Genomic DNA, 21,503 nt, shown 5'->3' on the forward strand with positions numbered 1-21,503 from the left:
TATGGATAATAAGGCTGACTTTTTAAGTTCTTGTTTTGCCTGGTAATTTTTAATCAATTAAAAATATTAACAGTTTTGCCTATCACTTCGTTAAGTGTTCGTTTCTTGTAACTTGCAGGCCTCCAATAGTCAAGCATCGCCACAATCTGCTACCACACCAAGGATGGAAAGTACAACAGGAACCGCAATTGCTACCTCGTCAAGAACTCCTCCATCACTCAGTCTTCAGGGTCCCCTGTGTCCTCCTGTGTGTCCCCCAGCTCCATTAGAAGAATTGTCTCCAGACAGCATTGATGCTCATACATTTGATTTTGAAACTATTGCTCATCCAAACTTGGAGCAAGGTCTTAAGCAAGGATCATTAGACTTGGATTCATTAGCAGAAAGTCCGGAATCTGACTTTATGTCAGCAGTAAATGAATTTGTAATAGAAGAAAATCCAGTATCTCCTAATGTAATAAGTGATCCACAAAGTCCAGAAATGATGGTGGAATCTCTTTATTCTTCAGTTATCAATGCAATAGACAGCAGACGTATGCAAGATACGAATTCTGGTGTAAAAGACGTTTCAGTAGAAAATGCGCCTCTCAATGTTTGCATGGAGAAGTGCAGGGTTATTGCCCAAGACTCAAAGGTACATTTAAGAGGTATAAAAGAAGATCTTTGCCACTTTAGAACACTTGTACAAAGAGAACAGTGTGACTTTTCTAATTCTTTAAAATGCACTTCATTAGAAATAGTAAATACTATTGAGAAGGTAAAACTTTCACTTGAAAAAACACTAAAAGATAAACATCAACAGGAATTAGAGTCTTTGAAAAGTGAATATGAAACTAAAATTAATAAATTATTGGAGGATGGTGAAGAAAATAAAAAGAAGATTAAAAAGTTAAAAGGTGACTTATTAGGCCTTGAGGAAGTTCTTCAGAATAAGAATGATGAGTTTGCAATGGTGAAAAATGAGAAAGAAGCTGTAGTTTGCCTTCAGAATGAAAAGGACCAGAAATTACTTGAATTGGAATGCCAAATGGAGACACAAAATTGTGAAATTAAGGAACTGAGACAGTCACGTGAGATAGTGCTTGAAGACTTGAAAAAACTTCATGTTGAAAACAATGAAAAACTGCAACTCCTGCGGGCAGAACTCGAAAGTTTAGAGCAAAGCCATTTAAAAGAACTGGAAAACAACCTACAAGCCAAACATTTACAGGAATTTGAGAAGGTGCTAGCTGAGCACAAGGACTGTTTAGATAAATTAAAAAAAGAGAACCAGCATAGACTGGAACAAATGCAGGCGTCTCATGCAGTAGTTATACAAGAGAAACAACAAGAAGTAGAAGAGTTACGACTTAAGGTTTCAGATCTGTCTGATTTGAGGTGCAAATTAGAAGTTGAACTTGCCCTGAAAGAGGCAGAAACTGATGAAATGAAACTTCTTTTGGAAGAAAGCAGAAACCAGCAGCAAGAGACCTTAAAGTATCAGATTGATAAGGAAACTGAAAGCTTAAAAAAGGAGATTGATAAATTAAACAATAAAATACAAATTAACAGTGATGAATATCAAGTGGGCTTATCAGAACTAAGGACTCTGATGACAATTGAGAAAGATCAGTGCATTTCTGAGTTAGTAGACAGATACGAAGAAGAATCAAATTTGCTTAGAACTGAACTAAATAAAGTTACACTTCTTCATCAAAAAACTTCTGAAGCAGAAAAAAGACTTTTGGAGCAAATAACGGAACTACAAAGTAGGTTAGAGGTGGAAGCGAGTGCCCTAGAAAAGGAAAAAACAGAAAAATTATCTCTCTGTGAGCAGCAGGGAAAATATGAAGCTATTATCCATAAGCTTAAAGAAGAGAAAGAACTGTTAGTATCTAACCAAGAACAAGACAGGCAGTTGCTCATTCAGAAGCTCAGTTGTGAAAAGGAGGATGCAGTACAGACTGCTTGTAGAGAGTTTGAATTACAGAGGGAAGCTGCTGAAAAAGGGCTGTTGGAAAAAATACAACAACTTGAGATGCAAGTAAATCGGAGGTACTGTAAGAATTAAGTTGCTGTGTTTTCCTAGTATTTTAAAGTAATTAATATGGTATATTCATGATGCACTACGCAGTAAATAAAATTTCTGTGTGTTTGTAATAGTGTTTTTATGGGTTGGTTTCTATATTCAAATTTCAAGTTACTTCCATTTTATAGGTAGTGATATTCCTCTGTCTGTAGTTAATCTCAAAGATTGTAAAATATCTTCTACAGTATTATTTCCAGACAGCAATGAAGGTTTTCTATTTCATTCTTGTAATGTTATGTTGAAGGAGTGTTTCCACAGTAGGATGTTGCTTGAAATTCTGATTTTCATGATCTCAGCCTCTCTTTCCCATCCTCTGCTCTGACACTAGCTCTGTGTGAGCATGCAGTGGCTAGCTTTTAGGCTGCTAACACTGATAACTTTTTTATTAGATAAATATGTGATCTTGTTGGTGCTAATGGTAGTGTGAAAAAGTGTGTGGGAATATATATGATTGACTGAGAAGTGTCCCACGGCCACCTGGATTTCCGCTGACTTTACCTGCCACGGTTATGTATTTCAGGGTCTTCAGAAACACACCTGGGCAACATGATTTTAAAGAACATCCTAACCTGGTTTTTCACTGTTAATTTCTGCAGTGTTTTCCCATTTTAAAAAGAAAAATATATTTTCCCTTGCCATAAATGCCTAGAATTACTTTCTTACTTCCCATATCTTACCTACTTACTAGTTCATAATGTCTGTCAGCAGAGTAGATTGTGATGATGTGGAATGGAAATACTGGAGATTTTCTATGTGCCTATTGCTTAGAAACAGTATTCTATATTGAAGTGCTTGAATGTGAATGTGTCATTTATGTGTAGTGTGAAGGAATATAGCAGACTGATCTTTGTGCAATAGCTAAATAGAGCATTTTTGTCTAGGTATTGTGATATACCAAGTATGTGAAGTGGGAGAAGATCAATAAAGTGGACAAAATGGGCATAAAAGACAAATACAGACTTAAGTTAGCATTTAACTTCTGAGTATCAATGTAATGTTATAAAAAATAGAAGGAAGGAGAGGGGAGGTTGTGTCCAACACGTCCGCACAATTCACTTACATAGTGCAAGGGAAATCTGAATATCCACTTAATTTGAATGATCCACTTCAGTCCCATTACCTCAGGATTTTGATATGTGAACACCTCCGTTATTAAATGATGTTGTATCAGTGCCTGTGTTTTTTGTATGTCAGTGTGCAAAAAAAAAAAAAAAAATCAAGATAATATTATGGTTTTTAATTAAGATTGTATATAATGAAATTAAGAACTGTCCTTAATTAAACAGAATTTTATTTTAATGAAATATGGTGAAATGAGGAGAGAAAATATAAACTCTGTGCTCTTTTCCTTTTATATGTATTAATGTACTATAGAAGTTTTTTTAAAACTTGACTTAGCATGAAAAAGATGTATCTGTCTCATCAAACTTTTTAAAAATCCACCATCTCCACTTAAATCTGAAGAACTTTTGAGCACAGCTGTGTATATTCTTACACAAACTGGATAAAACAGCTAGTAATATATTTCAGAGAAATACTATCTGCTTCAGTCTGAAGAAGTGTTAGTAGTTTGTTATGAGTTCTGTCAAGTAATTTAATTTTCAGTGTGATGTTAAAATATGTATTGCCTCCTAAGGCTCCTCTTTACGCCGTTAATCTGCCGTTAGGTTTTTTTTTCTCTAGGAATAAAGACATGCTGTGTTTTATCTCCAGAGGGCATATATGTTATGTGAATCTGTCTTAATATTTGAAAGTCACTGTCTAGCTGTTTGGTTTTTGAGTTCCTAAAACCCCAGGCTGTGTCAGTAACACAGGTTGACTTGTTATTCTCGCTCAGTCGTTGTTTAGCTGTTAACTTGTAATGGTAGAAACCAACTTCTGTTTGGCATGTGCCTTGTCAGATGAATGTCCTTGTCTACAAGAACAATGTTACGTTAGCTATCCAGAATGCATGGGTAGGGACATGAATTGTTGAATTTGACCCAAGTGTTGCACTGCTATCAGGAATTTAGTTTTTGAACTTACATAAAACTAACAAAAAGCACTTAGAAGTGACAAAGCCATGTTTGTGACCTGTGCATACCAATATGTGAAAATTAATGTCTTTTGGTTATAATCTGCCTGAAATTCAAGTCATCATGATCAGGAAAGATGTTACAAATGCTGTGCACTTTTACTTCTCCTATCTGTTCTTTTCACTGTATGTAGTATGTACTAACCAAGGTTAACTGAAAAACAGTTTCTGTAATGACTTTTCTTGTTAAGCAGTTTGCTCGTTAGTTAAGAGATTTATAGCATTGTACAGAATGTTAAAAATAGAATAGGAATCTTGACTGCTTTGAAAACTGAATTGCAGCTTTGGTGTCTTCCAGCCTTGGTTTTGTCCAGCCACTTCTATCAGACCACCGTCACTTGTGAAGCTTCTTTGTAGAGCACGCGCTTTCTCTCACAGCTAGGCTTAATTTAGAAATAAATTGAAATTTAATCCAGCAAGAAAATGCCTTCCGAGTGGGATAAAAAAGATTTCCCTGGGTGTCTCGTGACTTGCTTTTTCTGATTATTTTACTTCTGATTTCTGGAATGTGAAAAGTTGTTTTGCCAGTCTGCGAACTTCAGTTGGCTTTCAGGGCTTTTTTATTTGCACCTTTTTGAGTGTTTAGCTACTGCAAAGCAGTTTGTATCTTCAGTATATGCCCATGTGGTAGAACAGTGGTAGCGTTGCTCAATACATCCTTTGTATCCTTAGCGTAAATTAAGTACAGTGTTTACTTGCAAAGGAACCCCAGTCTGTGAAGAAACATGCTTTTGGTGTCTTAAACTGAATACCTGACATAGTGAAGAGGTTTAAAAACTATTCATGTATGGTAGCATCCTTTGCAGAAAAGCAGTATCCTTTGCGTGACGGTCGTTTGCAGTCACTAGGCTGGGCAGCCTGTCTGAGAGGCCGGTCGCACCTGCCTTGGTTTAGTGCAGCGAGCAGCCTTGGCTTCAGGCTGATGTGTTAACTTGTCTTAGATAATCAGAGTAATATGAGAATGAATTTTTGTTGCTTATAAGGTAAGGTGCAGGGATATGTTCTCTTTACACTTTGTAGACAAGCTTATCCTGTGCTCTCTTTACTTGGTAGGGAGAACTGATGGCAAAACAGAGGTAGGTGAGAGCGTGCTGGATCATACGGGGAGGCAGAGACTCTGCAGAAGTGGCCGGAACTGGGCGTTTCGTCGAGGTCCAAAGGCCCATCCAGTAGCTGTCAGAATTTTAGGTTCCCTGCCTCCTCTGCAATTCAATTTTCTTTCATATTCACCGTGCTGAAGCTTTCTGCTGTCTCTGAGGTTCTGTAGCCCTTAGTCTTAACAGAGAATCTTTGCATTATAAAGCGAGAATTCTCGGAGCGTTTTTAGCGTGAGTTGTGCTTGCGGGTGTTACTCGGTTAGCACACGGTGTTTTGATTTCAGCACAGCCTACCGAGCAGCGGGTGACCATACCTCAGGGCTGCTCTGGCTGCAGAAAACCATTGACACATGGTATAGATGGAGGGTTAGGTTTGGGAGGATTTTATTTATATGAAATGTAATTCTGGTGTAGAGGAATAATAGAAATCTAAAATAATGTTTTTTCACAAAAGTTGGCCAACAACAGGATTTGTCTATCCCAGTGTTCTTCAGTGGTGTTCTTGATAAGTCAAAACAAAGGAGAGGGAAGTGAATTGTTTGCGTTCAGTGATGGAAAATATTTGGCCTATGGAATATCCTTCTTGCCTCTGTGACTATTGATGTTTTCTTTTCTTTATGATCATTACTACTGTTCTCCAGATCCTGCAAACAAGAGTTCTGCGTTTCATACCTGGATTCCTTAGCATCAGATTTATTGCTGAATTGCTTTAATTACATGAGAGTTCCGGAGGCTTTGCATTTTGATATGCTTCAGGGAGTTGATACGTCGTAGTTCCTCTTTTTACCACTTTCCACACCTTCTTTTATGTTAAAAAAATTAAAATAAAAATCGCCCTTCTCCACAAAATTTCAAAATTAGAGCCAGTGTAGTACACTAAAAACCAGAATGCCCAAGAGTGAGAATTTGGTGAGATGCTCATGATTAAAAAGCAATTTATTGAAATTTATGAAAATTTATTAAAAACTAAGAGAAATGAATGAGTTAATTGAATACAGTATTTATTAAACATTCAGAAACACGTCTCAAAAAGGAACTTCTGACTTTTGTGTGTTTGCTTATTTCATATATATTCTGGGACTCTCTATATGCTGCAAATTTAAAGCTTAAACATTTTCTTTTAAGTCCTCCCACTGAATCGTCTGCTGAATCAAGTTTGGTTGCTGAACTTCAGGAGAAGCTTCAGGAAGAAAAAATGAAGTTCTTAGAGCAACTTGAAGAGCAAGAGAAAAGGAAGAACGAAGAAATGCAGAACATCAGAACATCACTCACTGCAGAACAGCAGGTAAAGCTGATTATCTTTTCTTCCTTTTGGTCCCATGACAGTTATGTGTTCTTTTGCCATTTTGAAGTTATGGAGGTTTGGTTTTTTCTTTGCTATATAACACTTACACATTCTGAAAGTGGGCTATTATTTGGAGCCAGGATATGAGGTATTAATGGAATCCAACACTTAAACTTTAAAAAAAAAACCCCAAACAAAACCAAACAACTAAACCCAAACAAAAAAAACTTCCCCTTTAGATCTCTGTGAACTGGGCAACCCAGATTCAGTTTTTCTTATTTTGTGACTTCTTTTGCTGAAGTTTTTAAGTTAGTGTTGTAAATATTTATCCATTGATCTGCTGAACTCCTGAAAGATTTTGGTTAAGTATAGTTTAAGTTGACAACGCAAAATTAGTTATCTGAAGTACAAATTGATTTGGAATGCTACTTAACGGCTTTTAAACTTTATTAGCCTGGGCAGCAGGTGGCATTTGACATTCAAAGCAAATGTTACATTTTACTTAGTAAATGCAGAAACACTATGTACTCCACACCTTTATATCAAATGATACTGCACTGGATTAATAATTATATCTGTGTCCACACTTTTTTTTCTTTCAAAATGTCTTGAATCTCTCAGATTTTGTGGATGAGTGTTCGGTTCTGAAATCTCTGTTGGTAACAGCTTCATTGCATTTAAACGCTAAGAAAGGATGTTCTGTTTTAAGCACCTGTACTTACTGTAGCTAGGATAGGATCAAACCAGGACAAAGAGACAGTGTAGTGATCAGCCACTGTGAATGCTGTGAGTCACCTGGTGCAGAGAGCAGAAGAACACAGACAATTATAAAGAAAGGATTCTTTTTGAAATAGTTGGACTGCAGACATTAATACTGAAGTGAGCCTTACATAGTAAATCTAATAGGAATATTTCATACCTTACATTGGTAATTGTAAGTTTTCTTTTTCCATCAGAATATGCTTAACATGCCATTTTCCTCATTATCTAATTATCTTCATTTGTGCAGCAGAGCACGGAAGGGAAGGTTCCGCGGCATTAACAGCAAATTCCAGGGAAAGCTGGAACCTTTTATTAAAAAAGAAGCCCACCTCCTGCCCCACCCCCCCAAAAAAAAAAAAAAAACAAAAACAAACCCAAGTAACCAAAACACCATCACACAAACCCAACAACAACATAAAAAGGGGTGTAGCAGTCAGTGGTGAGAGCTTACTGGACTGACTCTGATCACTGAGTCTTCTGTGTATTTAACCTCACCCTTGATGTATTTTTTTTTCTCAGTAAGGTTACCTTAGTGCTGTTATTTATGCTTGTGATAGTTTTGTTATACAGACATACACCAAAACTCACCGTGCGCTACGTAAGGTGTGTAGCCTGCCAAATAGCTTGCATTTTAAGACTTAAAATACACCAAAAAAAAAAAAAGTAATTTAAAATATCCTTTTAATAGGTGATTGGTAGGTTTTGTCTGTTTCTTTAGCATAACCTTTAGAGTAGAAGGGGTGAGGGCACAGTGGTCAGTAGAAGGACTGAAGAAGCAGAAGGGTTTGTCAGACTGATACCGAAGGATATGCTAGCCTCTTTTATCTTCAGTTATTCAAGCCATTAGCCAGGATTCCTGTATGACTTCTGCATTAATTAATTGTTCACTGAGGAATTAATACATGACTTGGAATGTATTTTTAATTCAGATTCTAGTATATTATTCCAGTTTATTAATAATGATATTTTTAACATGTATTATACCTTGATGTAGTGCAGCTTTGTCTTAATATCCATTTTAATCCTTAAAGTAACTGGTTTGATGATAAAATATGCAACTGGCCTACATTAACTGGAATATAAAGCATTATGTTTAAAAAAACCCAACAACTTACAAATTATTATTTTTTAATGATAATTTGTTTATACTTATGCTACATGTATATATGGGGCTTGGAGGAACCAGAGAGATAAAAATAAAAGTTAAAATACTGTTAACAGAGAAACCTCAAAATAAAATGTACAGATGTGTTATCTCTCCATCAAAGTAATATGTAATTCCTTGTTTAATTTTGATTTAAGGAACTGAAATGCATGACATCTTTTGTACTTTTTCTGTTCTAGCGGTGCGTTTTATGTTACATTTATACAGTACGTGTCTTACTTCAGTAATACCTCTTTCTGTTTTTCAGACCAACTTTAACACTGTTCTGGCAAGAGAGAAAATGAAAAAAGAAAGCATAATTAATGATCTTAGTGACAAATTAAAAGTACTTACACAACAGCAAGAAAAAGATAAGGGTAAGCAAAGTTCTGCAGAAGTATTTTGTCTTTTCTAAGACAGTTCTGTTCACTGCAGGTTGGTTTGGATCCTTAGTGCTGCTGCTATGAAAATAGTTTTTATTTACTCATGTCGTAGATTTGATTGAAACACTTTCTGAAGATCGAGCTCGCTTACTTGAAGAGAAGAAAAAGCTTGAAGAAGAAGTTAATAAACTAAGAAGTAGTCATTTGTCTCCGTCAACCTACTCAGCGGCAGCTTCAGAAGCTTGTGGAGCCTGCGCGGCTGATGTTCCTTCTGACACAGACAGATTGGTTTCTGACATTGCAGCTGAAGGGAGAATGGACTCCACGATGGAAACCAGTATGATGGCTGTGCAGTAAGTATGGAGGCATTGTAGTAGAAACACACAAAGCATGCTTTCATTCTTTAAATGTGTGCTGTTGGGTGTTGTGAAGTATAGATGAGCACCTTTAACACTCCTGCCTCTGGTGTTCTTGCTAAAAATAATTTAAATGTACTCATACAATTGTGCTGTCGCAATCGTCAGAAATGTGCATTTTTGATGATTTAGAACTATGCAACTTGAAGGTGAAACTTGGCCTCACAATTATGAAGTGAAAAAATAGACCTAGGTATATGAAATGTGAGTTAAAAAAGGAGAAGAACTGTAGTAGTGAATGAGCTGGGTGGCTGCATGTTATTGGCATATCTTTTGAACAGTGGCTGTGTCTCATTTAAAAAAAAAAAAAACAAAAACACTTTATAATATATTGTTCATGTACAAGTCTGCTGTAAGATAGCATAATGACAATCCTTGATAAAGGGGAAGGGGCAGTAGGTATGCTTGGTAGAAATGAGGCTGAATCTTCAGGATTCTAAAGGAGTAGTGGGACTGAGGCTGGTTAAGTTGCCTGGATGGATTGATGTTTTGTATTATTGGAGAGAAGGACAGGTATTTAGCATCTCTTTGTTTGTATAAACCCCTGAATCATCAGTACTGTCAGGTGTGATGTACTGCTGACTTACTAGAAGGCAGTGATGGGACTGGGCAGAAACTTGGGGATGATGTAAATCCTTACTTGAGGAAGACAGCCAGGACAAGCCACTTACCTACTCCAGACTAAACTTTTCACTGAAGGTGGGTTCATTTGCGTTTGGATCTGGTTGATAATCTGGATTTACAACAGATTCAAATAATAATGGTATCCCAGACACCTAGCTGTTTATCACCCTTGTTGTGTGGAGGTTTAATTAGGCAGGGGCTAGTTTGCAGGTAGGTGGCTGAAGCTGTGCTTGAAATATGGAGGTGATTATAGACATCAGAGGGAACTTAACGGGGTGTTTTTGCAGTCATTGACTTCGCTATATTCTCTGTTTTGGGTGGCCTCCAATAGCAGCGGGCTTTGTTATTGGCATATAATGCCTTGTCTAGTAAGTTAAGAATCTACATGTAAAGCTAGTAGACTCTGGTCTGCTCTTTGTGGGACTGTGAAGTCTCCTGAACTTAAATAATTCTGGCTCATACAAAGTTGTCGTGTTGCCAGGAATCCAGCCTACTGCACCTGTGTTTTCTTTTTTTTTCGATCCTGACTTCCATGAAAATATACATCAAGTTCAGAGCCTTGATTCTTTCTTTAAATGCATCCAAATTAATTTTGTAAAGATTTCTTTAATAGTAAAGACTGCTGGATGCTTCAAGAGAAGGGGTTATGGTGTTATGGTGATGCATGTAAAATCCTTTTTTTTTTTTTTTTCAATTTTCTTAACATTTTTTATAAATTTCTCTTAACAACTGTAGAATGTTAGGCTTAAACGTTCTGTACTAAAATGAGCACGTTCTGTTACATATACTTTCTGACTAGAATAAGACAACGTATAGTACATGATAAGTGTGCATTGAAATAGGACTAATTACTAGAAGATACTTAGCTATTATCATGCTTAGTGCAGTATGAGAATCCATTCAGAATAGATTATTGGGAGAGAATTCAGGAAAAAAGGGTGAAGAAGTTTTGTCCAAGGTATTCTAGCTTTTTTTTTTTTTTAACTCTGTATAGAAACTGGGGAAAACCAGAAAAATTTAAAAATCTACAGTATGGGTGTATTTCTGCTATACCAGCCTAAGAAAACTGTAAGAGTAAATATTTAATTTTTTTACTAATTTGTCAGAACTGTTCTTCATGCTGACACTTTCTACCTCCTTGTGGTGGAAGACTGTATTTCTTTAATTCGCTTATAGTAGGAACAGTCGTTTTAAGATCTGTTCCTACCATGTCTAAGGAAGTTGGCATTTGAACTAGAAGGCACTTCTAAATAATAGTCCCATGGAATCTTTCTTTTATGCTTTTACACCTGCAGTAGGTTTTTAATAGACTTCTAATGCGTCAGTTATTATTGCATTGTCAGATTTCCTCTCTTCCCCTAATTCTCCCGTAGACTTTCTCATTTGTGAAGCTGATAAATATCACAGGCTGTGTCACGCTACCCTGAATAAACAGCAAACCTGCTTTGCTCTAGTTACCTCAATGCAATGAGGTGTTTTCAGAAGACAGATCTCATCATGTTATTTAAAATAAAACAAGAGTTCATATGCTTTTATTTCCCACTTATTTCTGAGGCTTCTTGAAATTCTTTAACTTAGACTCTTCATGGAAGATCATTAAACAACTGCAGCCTGTGTATCTGCTCGCTCCAGTGCTACTAGCTTTTTGAACAATTCAAGACTTCTGCTTGTCTCTTACAGAAGTAATGAGCCAGTGGAATGAGGTTTTGCCAGAGAAGCGAAAGCAGAGTTGTTAGATATACTTACATTCGATTTAATCAGTGCCCATCACAACTGACGGTGCCCGACCCAGAATAATGTAGCCAGTGCCCTAAATAGCTTTGTGGAAGCAAAGGTGAAAACAGTTGTTGCGTAACTAAACTAAACTTGGGCTGATAATCGATAAAACACTGAAATACACTATCTTTAGAAGGAGAACTATTTCTTACAGTAATCATTCCAGTCTTGAACTCTCAAGGCGAGTTTACAAAAAAAACTTGAGAAGATAAGCCTGGGAACAAAAAATTTCGTCTCGATGTACTAAAAGTCAGGTAATAAATAGGCAGAAATTATTACAGATTTCTGTTGATTTCTTCCTATTACATAAGAGCTAAACAGCCTTTCAACTGAAATGAAGTAATGATTAGCACGGTTTAATTATAATCTCTTAGTTCTGCTTGGTACTTTGCTTGGATTTGTAGCATGTTTTGTCAGACTGAATGAACTATACATCCAAAAACTTACCCATTTTCTTCTCCCAACCAAATCAATTTGGACTACAAAATAAATTGCTTCTTCCCTATTAACCTACCTTTAAAAATATTTTTAAATTGCATTAGGAATTACTCGTATTAGGACATTAGTGTTATCTTATCATGCCCCAGTGCTCAGTTTGTCTGACAGATGCACAGAGCCTTTAAAGTACAATGATTAGGAAAATATGACATTGTGTAACTGAACCGCAATATCAAGGGTTAACTGCCAAAGCATTTTGAGCTATATCTTTTATCTTGATGTTTAGGAAATAATGCAAAATACGCAGAAATGGCCCTATGTAACTTTATAAGCTAATCAATGACTGAAAATTCACTGGCTGGTTGCAACAAAGAAGCTCCTTGAGTTTAAAGGTGGGTTGAGGGGAAATCCCCCCCCCCAAACCTACTGGAAATCTCAACGCTGATTCTTAGGGTGTATTTTTGTGCTGTTCCCGCTGTGCTAGCAAATGCATGGCACTCATCACTGAGTGAAGATGGGAGGGGGGGAAACATAATTTTCTATCATTTAAAAAAAAAAATTGTTTTTAACCTTCTGTTTTCTTCTCTTTTAGTGAAAATGTCCATATGTCTGAAGAAAAACAGAGGATAATGTTGTTAGAAAGAGTGAGTAGATTGTTTGTGGGGTTAAGCATTGCAACTAAGTACTTATAAATATGTATGCCTGAAATTGTGCTGTGGCCAGGTACATACTCTGATGCACTATAGTCTCTGCAAGGCTTGTAGGTGTCATTCCAGGGAATGGTTTTTCATTGTACTTGTTTCAGATCTGTATAATTCGTTAAAGTAATTCGAAATAAGATTTAATACGTTATGCTACTACTTTGCTTAGCTTGAAGTTCATTTATTCTGTTTATGTAGCTTCAGTATGAATGAGTCAGGTGTAATATTTCCTCTTGGGAGAGACAGGTCATTGATCTGTATTCTGGAGAAAAAAAAAAAAAAGTTTTGATTTCTTTTTCAAATTAAGGCATTCAAAGCAGCCAGACAGGAATCAAGATTGTTTTACTGCCCGTTTCCAAGAAAAGCAGCTAATTTCTCCTCATGGGCTGCTGTTACTTAAATAATTTTAATTTTACGTGACATGCATTATAATCTTGACAGTATTGCTTCTGTAAAAAGTGCAATAAAATTAGTAATGAATATGCTGAAAATTACAATTTTCTGAAGAAATTGTCACGTTCCTACAGGCTAGAATTGTAAATTTGTACCTCACCCCCTCCGCTTCTCCCAAATAATACCTTAATGTTTCATTTCTCTTACAACTTTTATTTTGAGCATAGCTTTCAATATACACTGAGAACCTTTTTGATGAAATGAAAGTTGTTATTCTTGGTAAAAGGCTAGATTAACCCGTAGTAGTTACACTGGAATCTTTCAGATTCTCGTAATTTTTAACTATCCAGTCAAATCTAACTCCATTCCAGTTACCCTTTGCAAAGTTGACCTTAAAAAAGGAAAAAGAAAAAAAGTTTCTTTAGCTTTCAGCTTTCAAGGATCACTTAGACTAAAATCTGTGATCAGTTGGAGAACATGAATTGTTTCTGTTCATGGGTTTAGCGCTATATGGTGCAAGTGTCGGGATGTTTCTGCCTAGGAGCACTTGCATGCTTTATTCTGTCTTCTGCTTACTGAGGATTTGTCATGGGTAGAAGCTATAAAATAGCAATATATTACCCTTCTTCTGCTGTTCTATCAGTGAAATGTTTTTCTAACTTATGGATAATTATGGAGATATGCATAGTTTAACGGTGGGTTTTGTTGCACTGTGATAATTGCTAGACTTTGAATTTTTTTAATGTCTTTTTTCATAAGATGTTTTGATGTTGTTTTAAAACTGAAAGCTGTAGTAAGTATGTATATTCTATAAGTAGTCTGGCTCTGGTCATAGCAAAACCTTTTAAAATGTTTACACTGTATGAGGTGCATTAATTAATCAGATAATATTTTCTTTCAGACTTTGCAGTTGAAAGAAGAGGAAAATAAGAGATTAAATCAAAGATTGGTAAGCGTTTGTGTAATACATGTTCTAAGTCTCACAAAAAATAAGAAAAGCTTACAAAAGCTAAGTTTGTTTTTATTAACTTCAAAAACCTTTGAAGTGTTAAGGCAAGTGGCAAAAAAGTAAGCTGAGAACCTTTCAGAGGTACCTCAACTTAGTCTTCTGAAGAACACAACCATCCAGGCTTGGGGCAGGGGAGTTAATTTTGGTGGTGCCATGGCTCAGTTTTTCAGCAGCAGTAGATTGAAGGCCAGTTCACATATATATGCCTACACATTAAGCATAATTAGGAGTGTTAGCCATAAATTAGAGGTTGTTTTTGGAAAAATGCACCTGTCATTTTTGTAAGGTGTGAAACTTTTGTCTTGCAGCTGGAAATAGAAACAGCCATCATCTTAAACACTCAAATAATAGTCAGTGCCTATGGAAGGAAAAAGAGTATGGTGTCAGAGTTCCCTGGATTACTGTGCTATGAGTCCTTCTCCTTTTATTTACTGACAGTTTGTTTAGCCTTGCGAGCACGTCTCAGCCTTAAGGCTTAAAAACATTACTGTGTAGATGGGAAGCAGGCACGTCCTTTGGTAGTTTATTGGTTGGAATGGCGATGGAGATCTCTCTTTCTTCAAGTGACAGATGAAATCTAGCAGTTTGGTAGGAACTGATATCTGAGTAGTTGTGAGTTATATTTCATATCAAAAGGGTTTGATAAGTTTCTCCAGTAGGAGCTGCCATTTTTCTACCTGGGATAGGATGGAAATTTCCCATATAATTTACTCCTACGTATTCAGGTATGAAACTACAATTTTTTTCAAACACTTTCCATTCCACATTGAAACCTGTACATGGGATAGGAGGGAAATTTCCCATATAATTTACTCCTTCTACGTATTCAGGTATGAAACTACAATTTTTTTCAAACACTTTCCATTCCACATTGAAACCTGTACATAATAACCCTGCCTAGTGCAGGGCATAAGAAAGGATTGCAAGACATCCAAAAGCATATTTTCTAAAAGGATTTTTTTATTCACAGTGTCAATGAAGTGCACAAAAGGCTTTTCAGTGTTGTTTTGACAATAAAACTCGAAACAGACTGGACAGTCTTCTAAACCTCTTTGTAGACTTCCTGAATTAAACTCTTGATCTCTTGTCATCTCAGAGTAAAATGAAATTAAAGAAAGCACGGTGTTGTACAAGAAAAATACAAAATTTTTTTTGTTGTTATGATTAATACCAAGCCACACAGGAGAAATTGGCAGCTTGTTGGTGTCTACAGCATAGGAACATAATATCTTTCAATTCCTTACTTATAAATTGGTTACTTCACAGATAAATTATTTTTATTTCTTGCCTCTTCATATTTCTTTCACCCTTGCCCCCTCCTTCCCAATATACTTCTAAAACTAAAATATACATTATCACTTAGATAACAATATTTATTTCTGTCAAGCTACTTCAGATAAGGAACCCAGAAGGGGTTCTGCACAATAAAAGAAAATCTTTTCAGGTCACTAGCTTTTGCAGCAAAACTTGTAGGTTTCCTTTGCAAGCAATAAAGACTAAAAAGGACCTCCTTTCAATACCAGGAGTGTTATAACAGGATTTTTGTTATTTTATAGGAATTATTGAGAAAGGGAACCTTTTTTCAGCTATTAGAAGTCTACTCATAAAACTTTCTTTACTGAGTTTTAATGGTAATATTCTTAACATTCTAATTTGTTCTGTTTTTCTTCAAGTTAAAAATGAATTAAAAATACAGAAATCAACCTACTTTGCATTTTAATTTAATATTTATTCCAGTTTCAAAAAACAGTAAGAAAATCTTTGGTCTTAGCATCCAAAGAGAACTCTAAAACACTTTCACAAACAATCTAAGCAAATTATACACCTTTCACAACTTTCATTTCAGCTGCAACTTGTTCAAGAAAGAAAAGTAAAATGTGAATAAGTCAAAGAAATGTAGGCTCTAACAAGAACAAAAAAAAATGATCTGAAGCTGGACCTCATAAAGAAAACTGCTGAAGGTGTCAGCAGAAGTTGAGAGCTTTTTGTGTTGTTCTGTGTTCAGTTTGGACTCATTATTTGAAGAAAACAAGAAAATGAGCTGTGAATAGGCTTCAAGCTCACATTAAGACAGGCTGATGTTGTTTCTGGGGAAGTGGAGGGGAAGGCTGACAATAGGAAATATTTTGTAGGTAACAATATTTGAGTTACAGCTGAAAAATCATGTGCTAAACTTCGAGTACTGTAGATTTTAATAGCATGTCTGAATGGTCCAGGAAGCAGGAACCTATGGAAAAACTCAAGACCTCTAGGCAGAGTTTCTGCACGGCAATTATGAATTGCCTTCTGTAAGGAAGTTGCTAAAGGGCGATGAAGTGTGCACTTTTACATCAGATCTTCTCTATTTGCCTGTACGTGGGCCACGTATGCCTTTGTAGATACGAAGTAATGTTACTCATTTTAATTTCTTATTATCACAGTTACTGCAGAAAGTCTACACATTCATTTTTAGATCTAGTTTATCCTACTGAAGTTGGTTTATGTGCCAGTATTAATTAATTTAAGCAGTTTTAAAGACACATATCATGCATATAGGAGATAAGAATTATGTCCAAAACCTTACATAATTGAGCCTTTGCTCGTAGTAAATTGGACTCCAGTTTTATTGCAGGGAGTGCTGTTGTATATTACAGTCAACTTTAGATTATGTGACAGTCCTTAGTAAAACTGAGAGACATCAAAGGTAGTTATTTAAAAAACCCAAACAAACAAACAAAAAGCAACCAAACCTGCTACAGAACAGAAAGGTATGCTGCTTTATTGAGTGAATATAAGATCTGCAAGAATAGACACTCTTTGAAATCAATAATAAATGTTTTGTCTTAACCATATTGTTACCTGCAATGTGCATTTCATCCCAGCTTGCCAATTCTTGATAGCTTTTCTTTTTTTCAGATGTCCCAGAGCATGTCATCAGTATCCTCAAGACATTCTGAAAAAATAGCAATTAGAGAGTAAGTATATATTAATTTTCATATAAACAGGTGGATATGCCTTCACTAGTAAGTATGTAGTTAAAGAATGTCACAATTCTTCTGTTCTTGCTCTGTGCTGATACATAGGCCATCTCTATAATTTAACTGTCAGTATTGAGCCATCCCAGTTGGTCACAAATCAAATTTTAAACACAAAGAAAAAGCCTTTCTGAATTCTGTATGTCAGTGGCTTTCTTGAATTTTGTGCTTTTCTTTGCATGGTTCATAAGGATAATACCTCCTGGGATTTCTAGAATTCTCCCAAAGTTCTCTTTTAAACTACTTTTTTAATCTGTACCCTTCTTGAAATCATGCTAAGAAGCAGTAGAAGAAATCCTGTTCACCCTGGATGTGAGTAGTGCCCCATTATATTTCAAGAGAAGATTTATCTTCCTGAAGTTTTCAAAACTTTGGGCTTAACCTTGACAGAATAAAATGGAATTCACTCAAATATTTTTGTTAGATATTATCAGTCTGTTGGCAACTGCATGTAGAATTGTTTCTGGAAAACTAAGTATTAATTCTTGCAAAATATGAAAGCTACAGACAACTGTTCTTAAATAATTTATCAGTCTGTTATTGAGTAATTTAAAAAAATGTTTTTGTAAAGAAAGCCAGCACAGAGTATTCCTTTAATGTTTTCAGAATTACACCAAATTGCATTTTTATTGTAACAACATCAGTATGTGCAGACTCAGCTTTTCCTGTGAGCATGTGAATATTCTATCAACTCTCTTGTTAGTCTTTGGTGAGGAAAAAGTAATGAAGGAAGAATTCATGTGTCCAATAGAGATGTCTTCCTCTGAGTCAGTATAGTCTGTCGTCATCATAAGTCCAGGCAGAAAAGCTGGGAATATTGCTTATTTAATCTGAAAGCGAAGTTTAAAGACAATGGGTTAAGTTTCTCTCTTGATTTACCTATTTATGTCTGACTGTGTCTGTGATCTTCTTCTAGGAAGAAGTTTTCCCCTTTCTTTGCCATTTCTTTCCCCTATCCCTAGAGCAATAGTAATATTTATTCTTAGAGCTCTCTCATGGTCTAATGCTTAATTTGTAGCTATTTTAGACTTCATTTCATTTGTGGGTAAATCATTTACTTCCAGCACATTTGCACCGTGAAACAGAAATTAGAGACAGAAGAAGTTCTCTGAATTCTGTTACAGAAACTTGGCATGACAGCTTCATGCCTTCTTGTGTTATCCTGGTGTCAGGAAAAAACAGATTTTTGAAGCTTTTTATGTAAAGTCAACACAGTGACTTTTCTTTACTTTTAACCCTTTGATCAAAGTCAGATGACTAGTTCATCCCTTCTTTGTCCTGTGTGCTTATAATTTTAAGATTGAAAAGATAGATAAATTTTTTTTTCTGTGTTCAAATTGACTTCTGTTTAAAACATCAAAAGAGTGTTTATAAGCACTGGTACAGTGATCATTACCATAAGTATTGGTGAATAAAAATAATATAAAATCAAAGCATTAGTATTTTGTTAGGTTTAAATCAAAACTGTCATTTCTTTTCAAAATGGTAATTTGAGCTGATGGATGTAGAAAAACATTCAAAAACACATTTTAAAAGGTAGGAGTTTCTGTTGACTTTAGAAAATATAAAATAAGTAACAGTTGGCATAATAACTAGAAACACCTGTGCAGCTGTTCAACTAAGTTTCAGCCTGTGCAGTAATTGGATAAAAATTGTTGTCTAGTTAATGTAGTTTTAACTTCCTCGAATTTTTTTTTTTTTTCACCCTCCAGTTTTCAGGTTGGCGATTTGGTTCTCATCATCTTGGATGAAAGGCATGACAACTATGTATTGTTTACTGTGAGCCCAACCTTGTATTTCTTGCACTCAGAATCTCTTGCTGCACTGGATCTCAAACCAGGTGAGTGTGGTAAGTGTCAGATTACTTCCAATTATTATCTCCCCCTACAAGTAACAGTCTTAACTTTCTAAGACTTAGTAAGTGTTTTTATAAATATATGCGTGGTAAATATGAGAAGCATGTAATATAGTTAGCTATCAGCTCTCTTTGTAGCTTTTGCTATTTGTTGTGATGCTACACATTTGTCAAGGCAGAACATTTTATATCAGAAATTTATGTAGATGTTAATATATTGGAAAAAAAGGGGGAAAGATCTTTATCTTCAAAGTAAGCTGTAAAAAGAAACACAACAAAGAAACCCAAAACAAACAAACAAAAAAAAAAAAACCAAAAAAAACCCCCAAAACAAACAGAAAATGCTGATTTTTTTTTTCTTTTTTTTTTTTACGCACCCAGTGTATGTTAACATGTCTGTGGGGAAAACATTCCCGTCAGGCCATTTTTCTGTCAAAACTGCATGCTCAGTTCTTATTTTTTAATACCTGATTTTATGATGTTCTTTGAAGATTCTTTGGATAAAATTTGTTCTCTCTGTAGCTCATCTTTTGTAAAGTACCTGGAATTTATGAACCCAAATACATATCAGAAATAACAAAATGTAGTATATGAGGATTTGCAAGCAGTGTTTTTGTTGATAAAGTTTTTCCACCCAATTTAAATGGAGTTTAGCAGGACTCACTGAGAACTTATTTCAGAGAACAGTTTCTGTATGTTTTGCCTATGTTCAGGTTGATGGCACATTTGCTTTTTTTCCTCTCTTAATTGTCAGGTTATTTGCTGGCTGGTTTTGGCAGCTGGGTGAACTTAGCTAAATTGAAGTAGTAATCTTTTTTAAATGAGGAAAAAACCCAGTGCTTTGCACTAAACTGTGTGCTACATGAAGTAGATTCATGGAAATGTCTTTAAGCTATCACACATAGCATGTTTTGCAAACCTACCTGTGCTCCCAACTTTGTTGCAGAAACATCTAAGAACATGTATCAAAATTATTATTAATTCTAATTTATCAGTAAAAGTTTCTATATATTACTACATATTAGAAGCCGTCAACTTGCATCTAAATGTTGCATCTAAATCTGACCTTTCCTACCCTCACGTACATATCTAGTTAATAATTCTGTATAGATCCACCTACAGTAAGTCTCAGGGATTCAGGCTATCATAGGTTGTCTCTGCCTACATTAAGAGCACTTAGAATGCTGTGACAACAGAGAAATTGGTTGAGGACTGCTTGGTTTCCGTGTTGTTCCTTACCTTTGAGATATGGAAATTTTCATCTGTGAATAACATGGAAAAACCCTGCATCTTTCTCACTATATCTGTTAGATCAATTAAGTCTGTCAGCCAAGCAAATTCAAAAAACCTTTAAATATTGTAGAGCATTCAGGCCAAATATGACTACTTTGCACTGGTTTGTAGGAGTGTGCAGTTGAACAGAATCTGCTCCATTATCAATAGCCAGGTTCAACTTGAAGGGTAAAATTAAAGTTTCAAACTCTTGTTCTTGAGTTACGTTCTAGGCGTGAGATACAGGATCTCGTAACTACTCATGCCTAGAAAAGCATTGATTTTAGTATTCTGCAGAGCATAGTGAGCCATTCCTGTGGCTGACGTTTTCTTCATGCCATGATGAGTGATAGTTGCTTTGCTCTTTTCTAACTAAAATGGGTATAATTTATTGGAATACAAGACAAATACGTATTTCCTTGCTGATACAGAAGTGGATACAAGCTGAAAGTGTTGTTTATGCCCATTGTTGCTCTTTTGAGATGTCAGTTTATTATGGAGGTTTTTCACTTTTCTCCTTTCCGAACAGTATCAGGTACTCTTAAAGACTGCAACCAAAACTGGCAGACTTGCAGGGCTTTGATATTATTATTTATGAGTAACTATTTTCAGTCACTAATACAGAAAAATAATCAAATGTTTCAGTAAGGGCAGTAATAATAGCTGAGTACAGAAGATTTTCTGTACTTCAAGAAATTCTCACCTTAAATCAGACCAAAAGAACTTGGCTAGAATAATTTTGAATCATTACATGAATTGTAGTTTTGATTTGCTCTTGTCTTCTCTAATGTTAATTTTTTGAAAATGTCGGTGACCTATCTTGGCATATGGACTTATGTAATTTTTGTTAATTGATTAAAAATATTTTTTAAGAATTTGTGTTTTCAATGAAGTCATTTTAGCAAATAATAGTTAACCATATTGAAATTAATATTTTAATATTCCATTACCTGTAGTTGATTATTCAAAATAATAACTATTTTGTCGCTTTAGCTTCAGGTGCATCTAGGAGACCTTGGGTGCTAGGAAAGGTGATGGAAAAGGAATATTGCCAGGCGAAAAAGGTAAGAAAATAGGAAAGGAAAATCATCTGGTAAAATTAATAGAGAAAAAAATCAGATTAAATGTTTGTAACAGTTGTGAAAAGTATTCTGCGTAATAAGTGAGATGAAAATTGTCCTAGTTCTGCCAT

The 21,503-nt window shown here is 35.4% G+C and overlaps 1 protein-coding gene across 1 annotated transcript in view; it reads left to right on the top strand.

Annotated features, from left to right (window-relative positions):
- RB1CC1 (RB1-inducible coiled-coil 1) overlaps positions 1-21,503 on the top strand; it is a gene marked incomplete at its 5' end in the record, with an annotated part of 36,143 nt that overhangs the window by 13,781 nt on the left and 859 nt on the right. Inside the window, 9 exons of the mRNA XM_010087225.1 lie at positions 119-2,034; positions 6,365-6,524; positions 8,699-8,807; positions 8,926-9,166; positions 12,660-12,711; positions 14,063-14,110; positions 17,066-17,124; positions 18,897-19,024; positions 21,305-21,375. Coding sequence (XP_010085527.1) covers positions 119-2,034; positions 6,365-6,524; positions 8,699-8,807; positions 8,926-9,166; positions 12,660-12,711; positions 14,063-14,110; positions 17,066-17,124; positions 18,897-19,024; positions 21,305-21,375 — 2,784 coding nt within the window. The remainder of the gene's footprint in view (positions 1-118; positions 2,035-6,364; positions 6,525-8,698; positions 8,808-8,925; positions 9,167-12,659; positions 12,712-14,062; positions 14,111-17,065; positions 17,125-18,896; positions 19,025-21,304; positions 21,376-21,503) is intronic.

The sequence above is a fragment of the Pterocles gutturalis genome, unplaced genomic scaffold, assembly GCF_000699245.1.
Source record: "Pterocles gutturalis isolate BGI_N339 unplaced genomic scaffold, ASM69924v1 scaffold246, whole genome shotgun sequence".
Lineage (NCBI taxonomy): Eukaryota > Metazoa > Chordata > Aves > Pterocliformes > Pteroclidae > Pterocles > Pterocles gutturalis.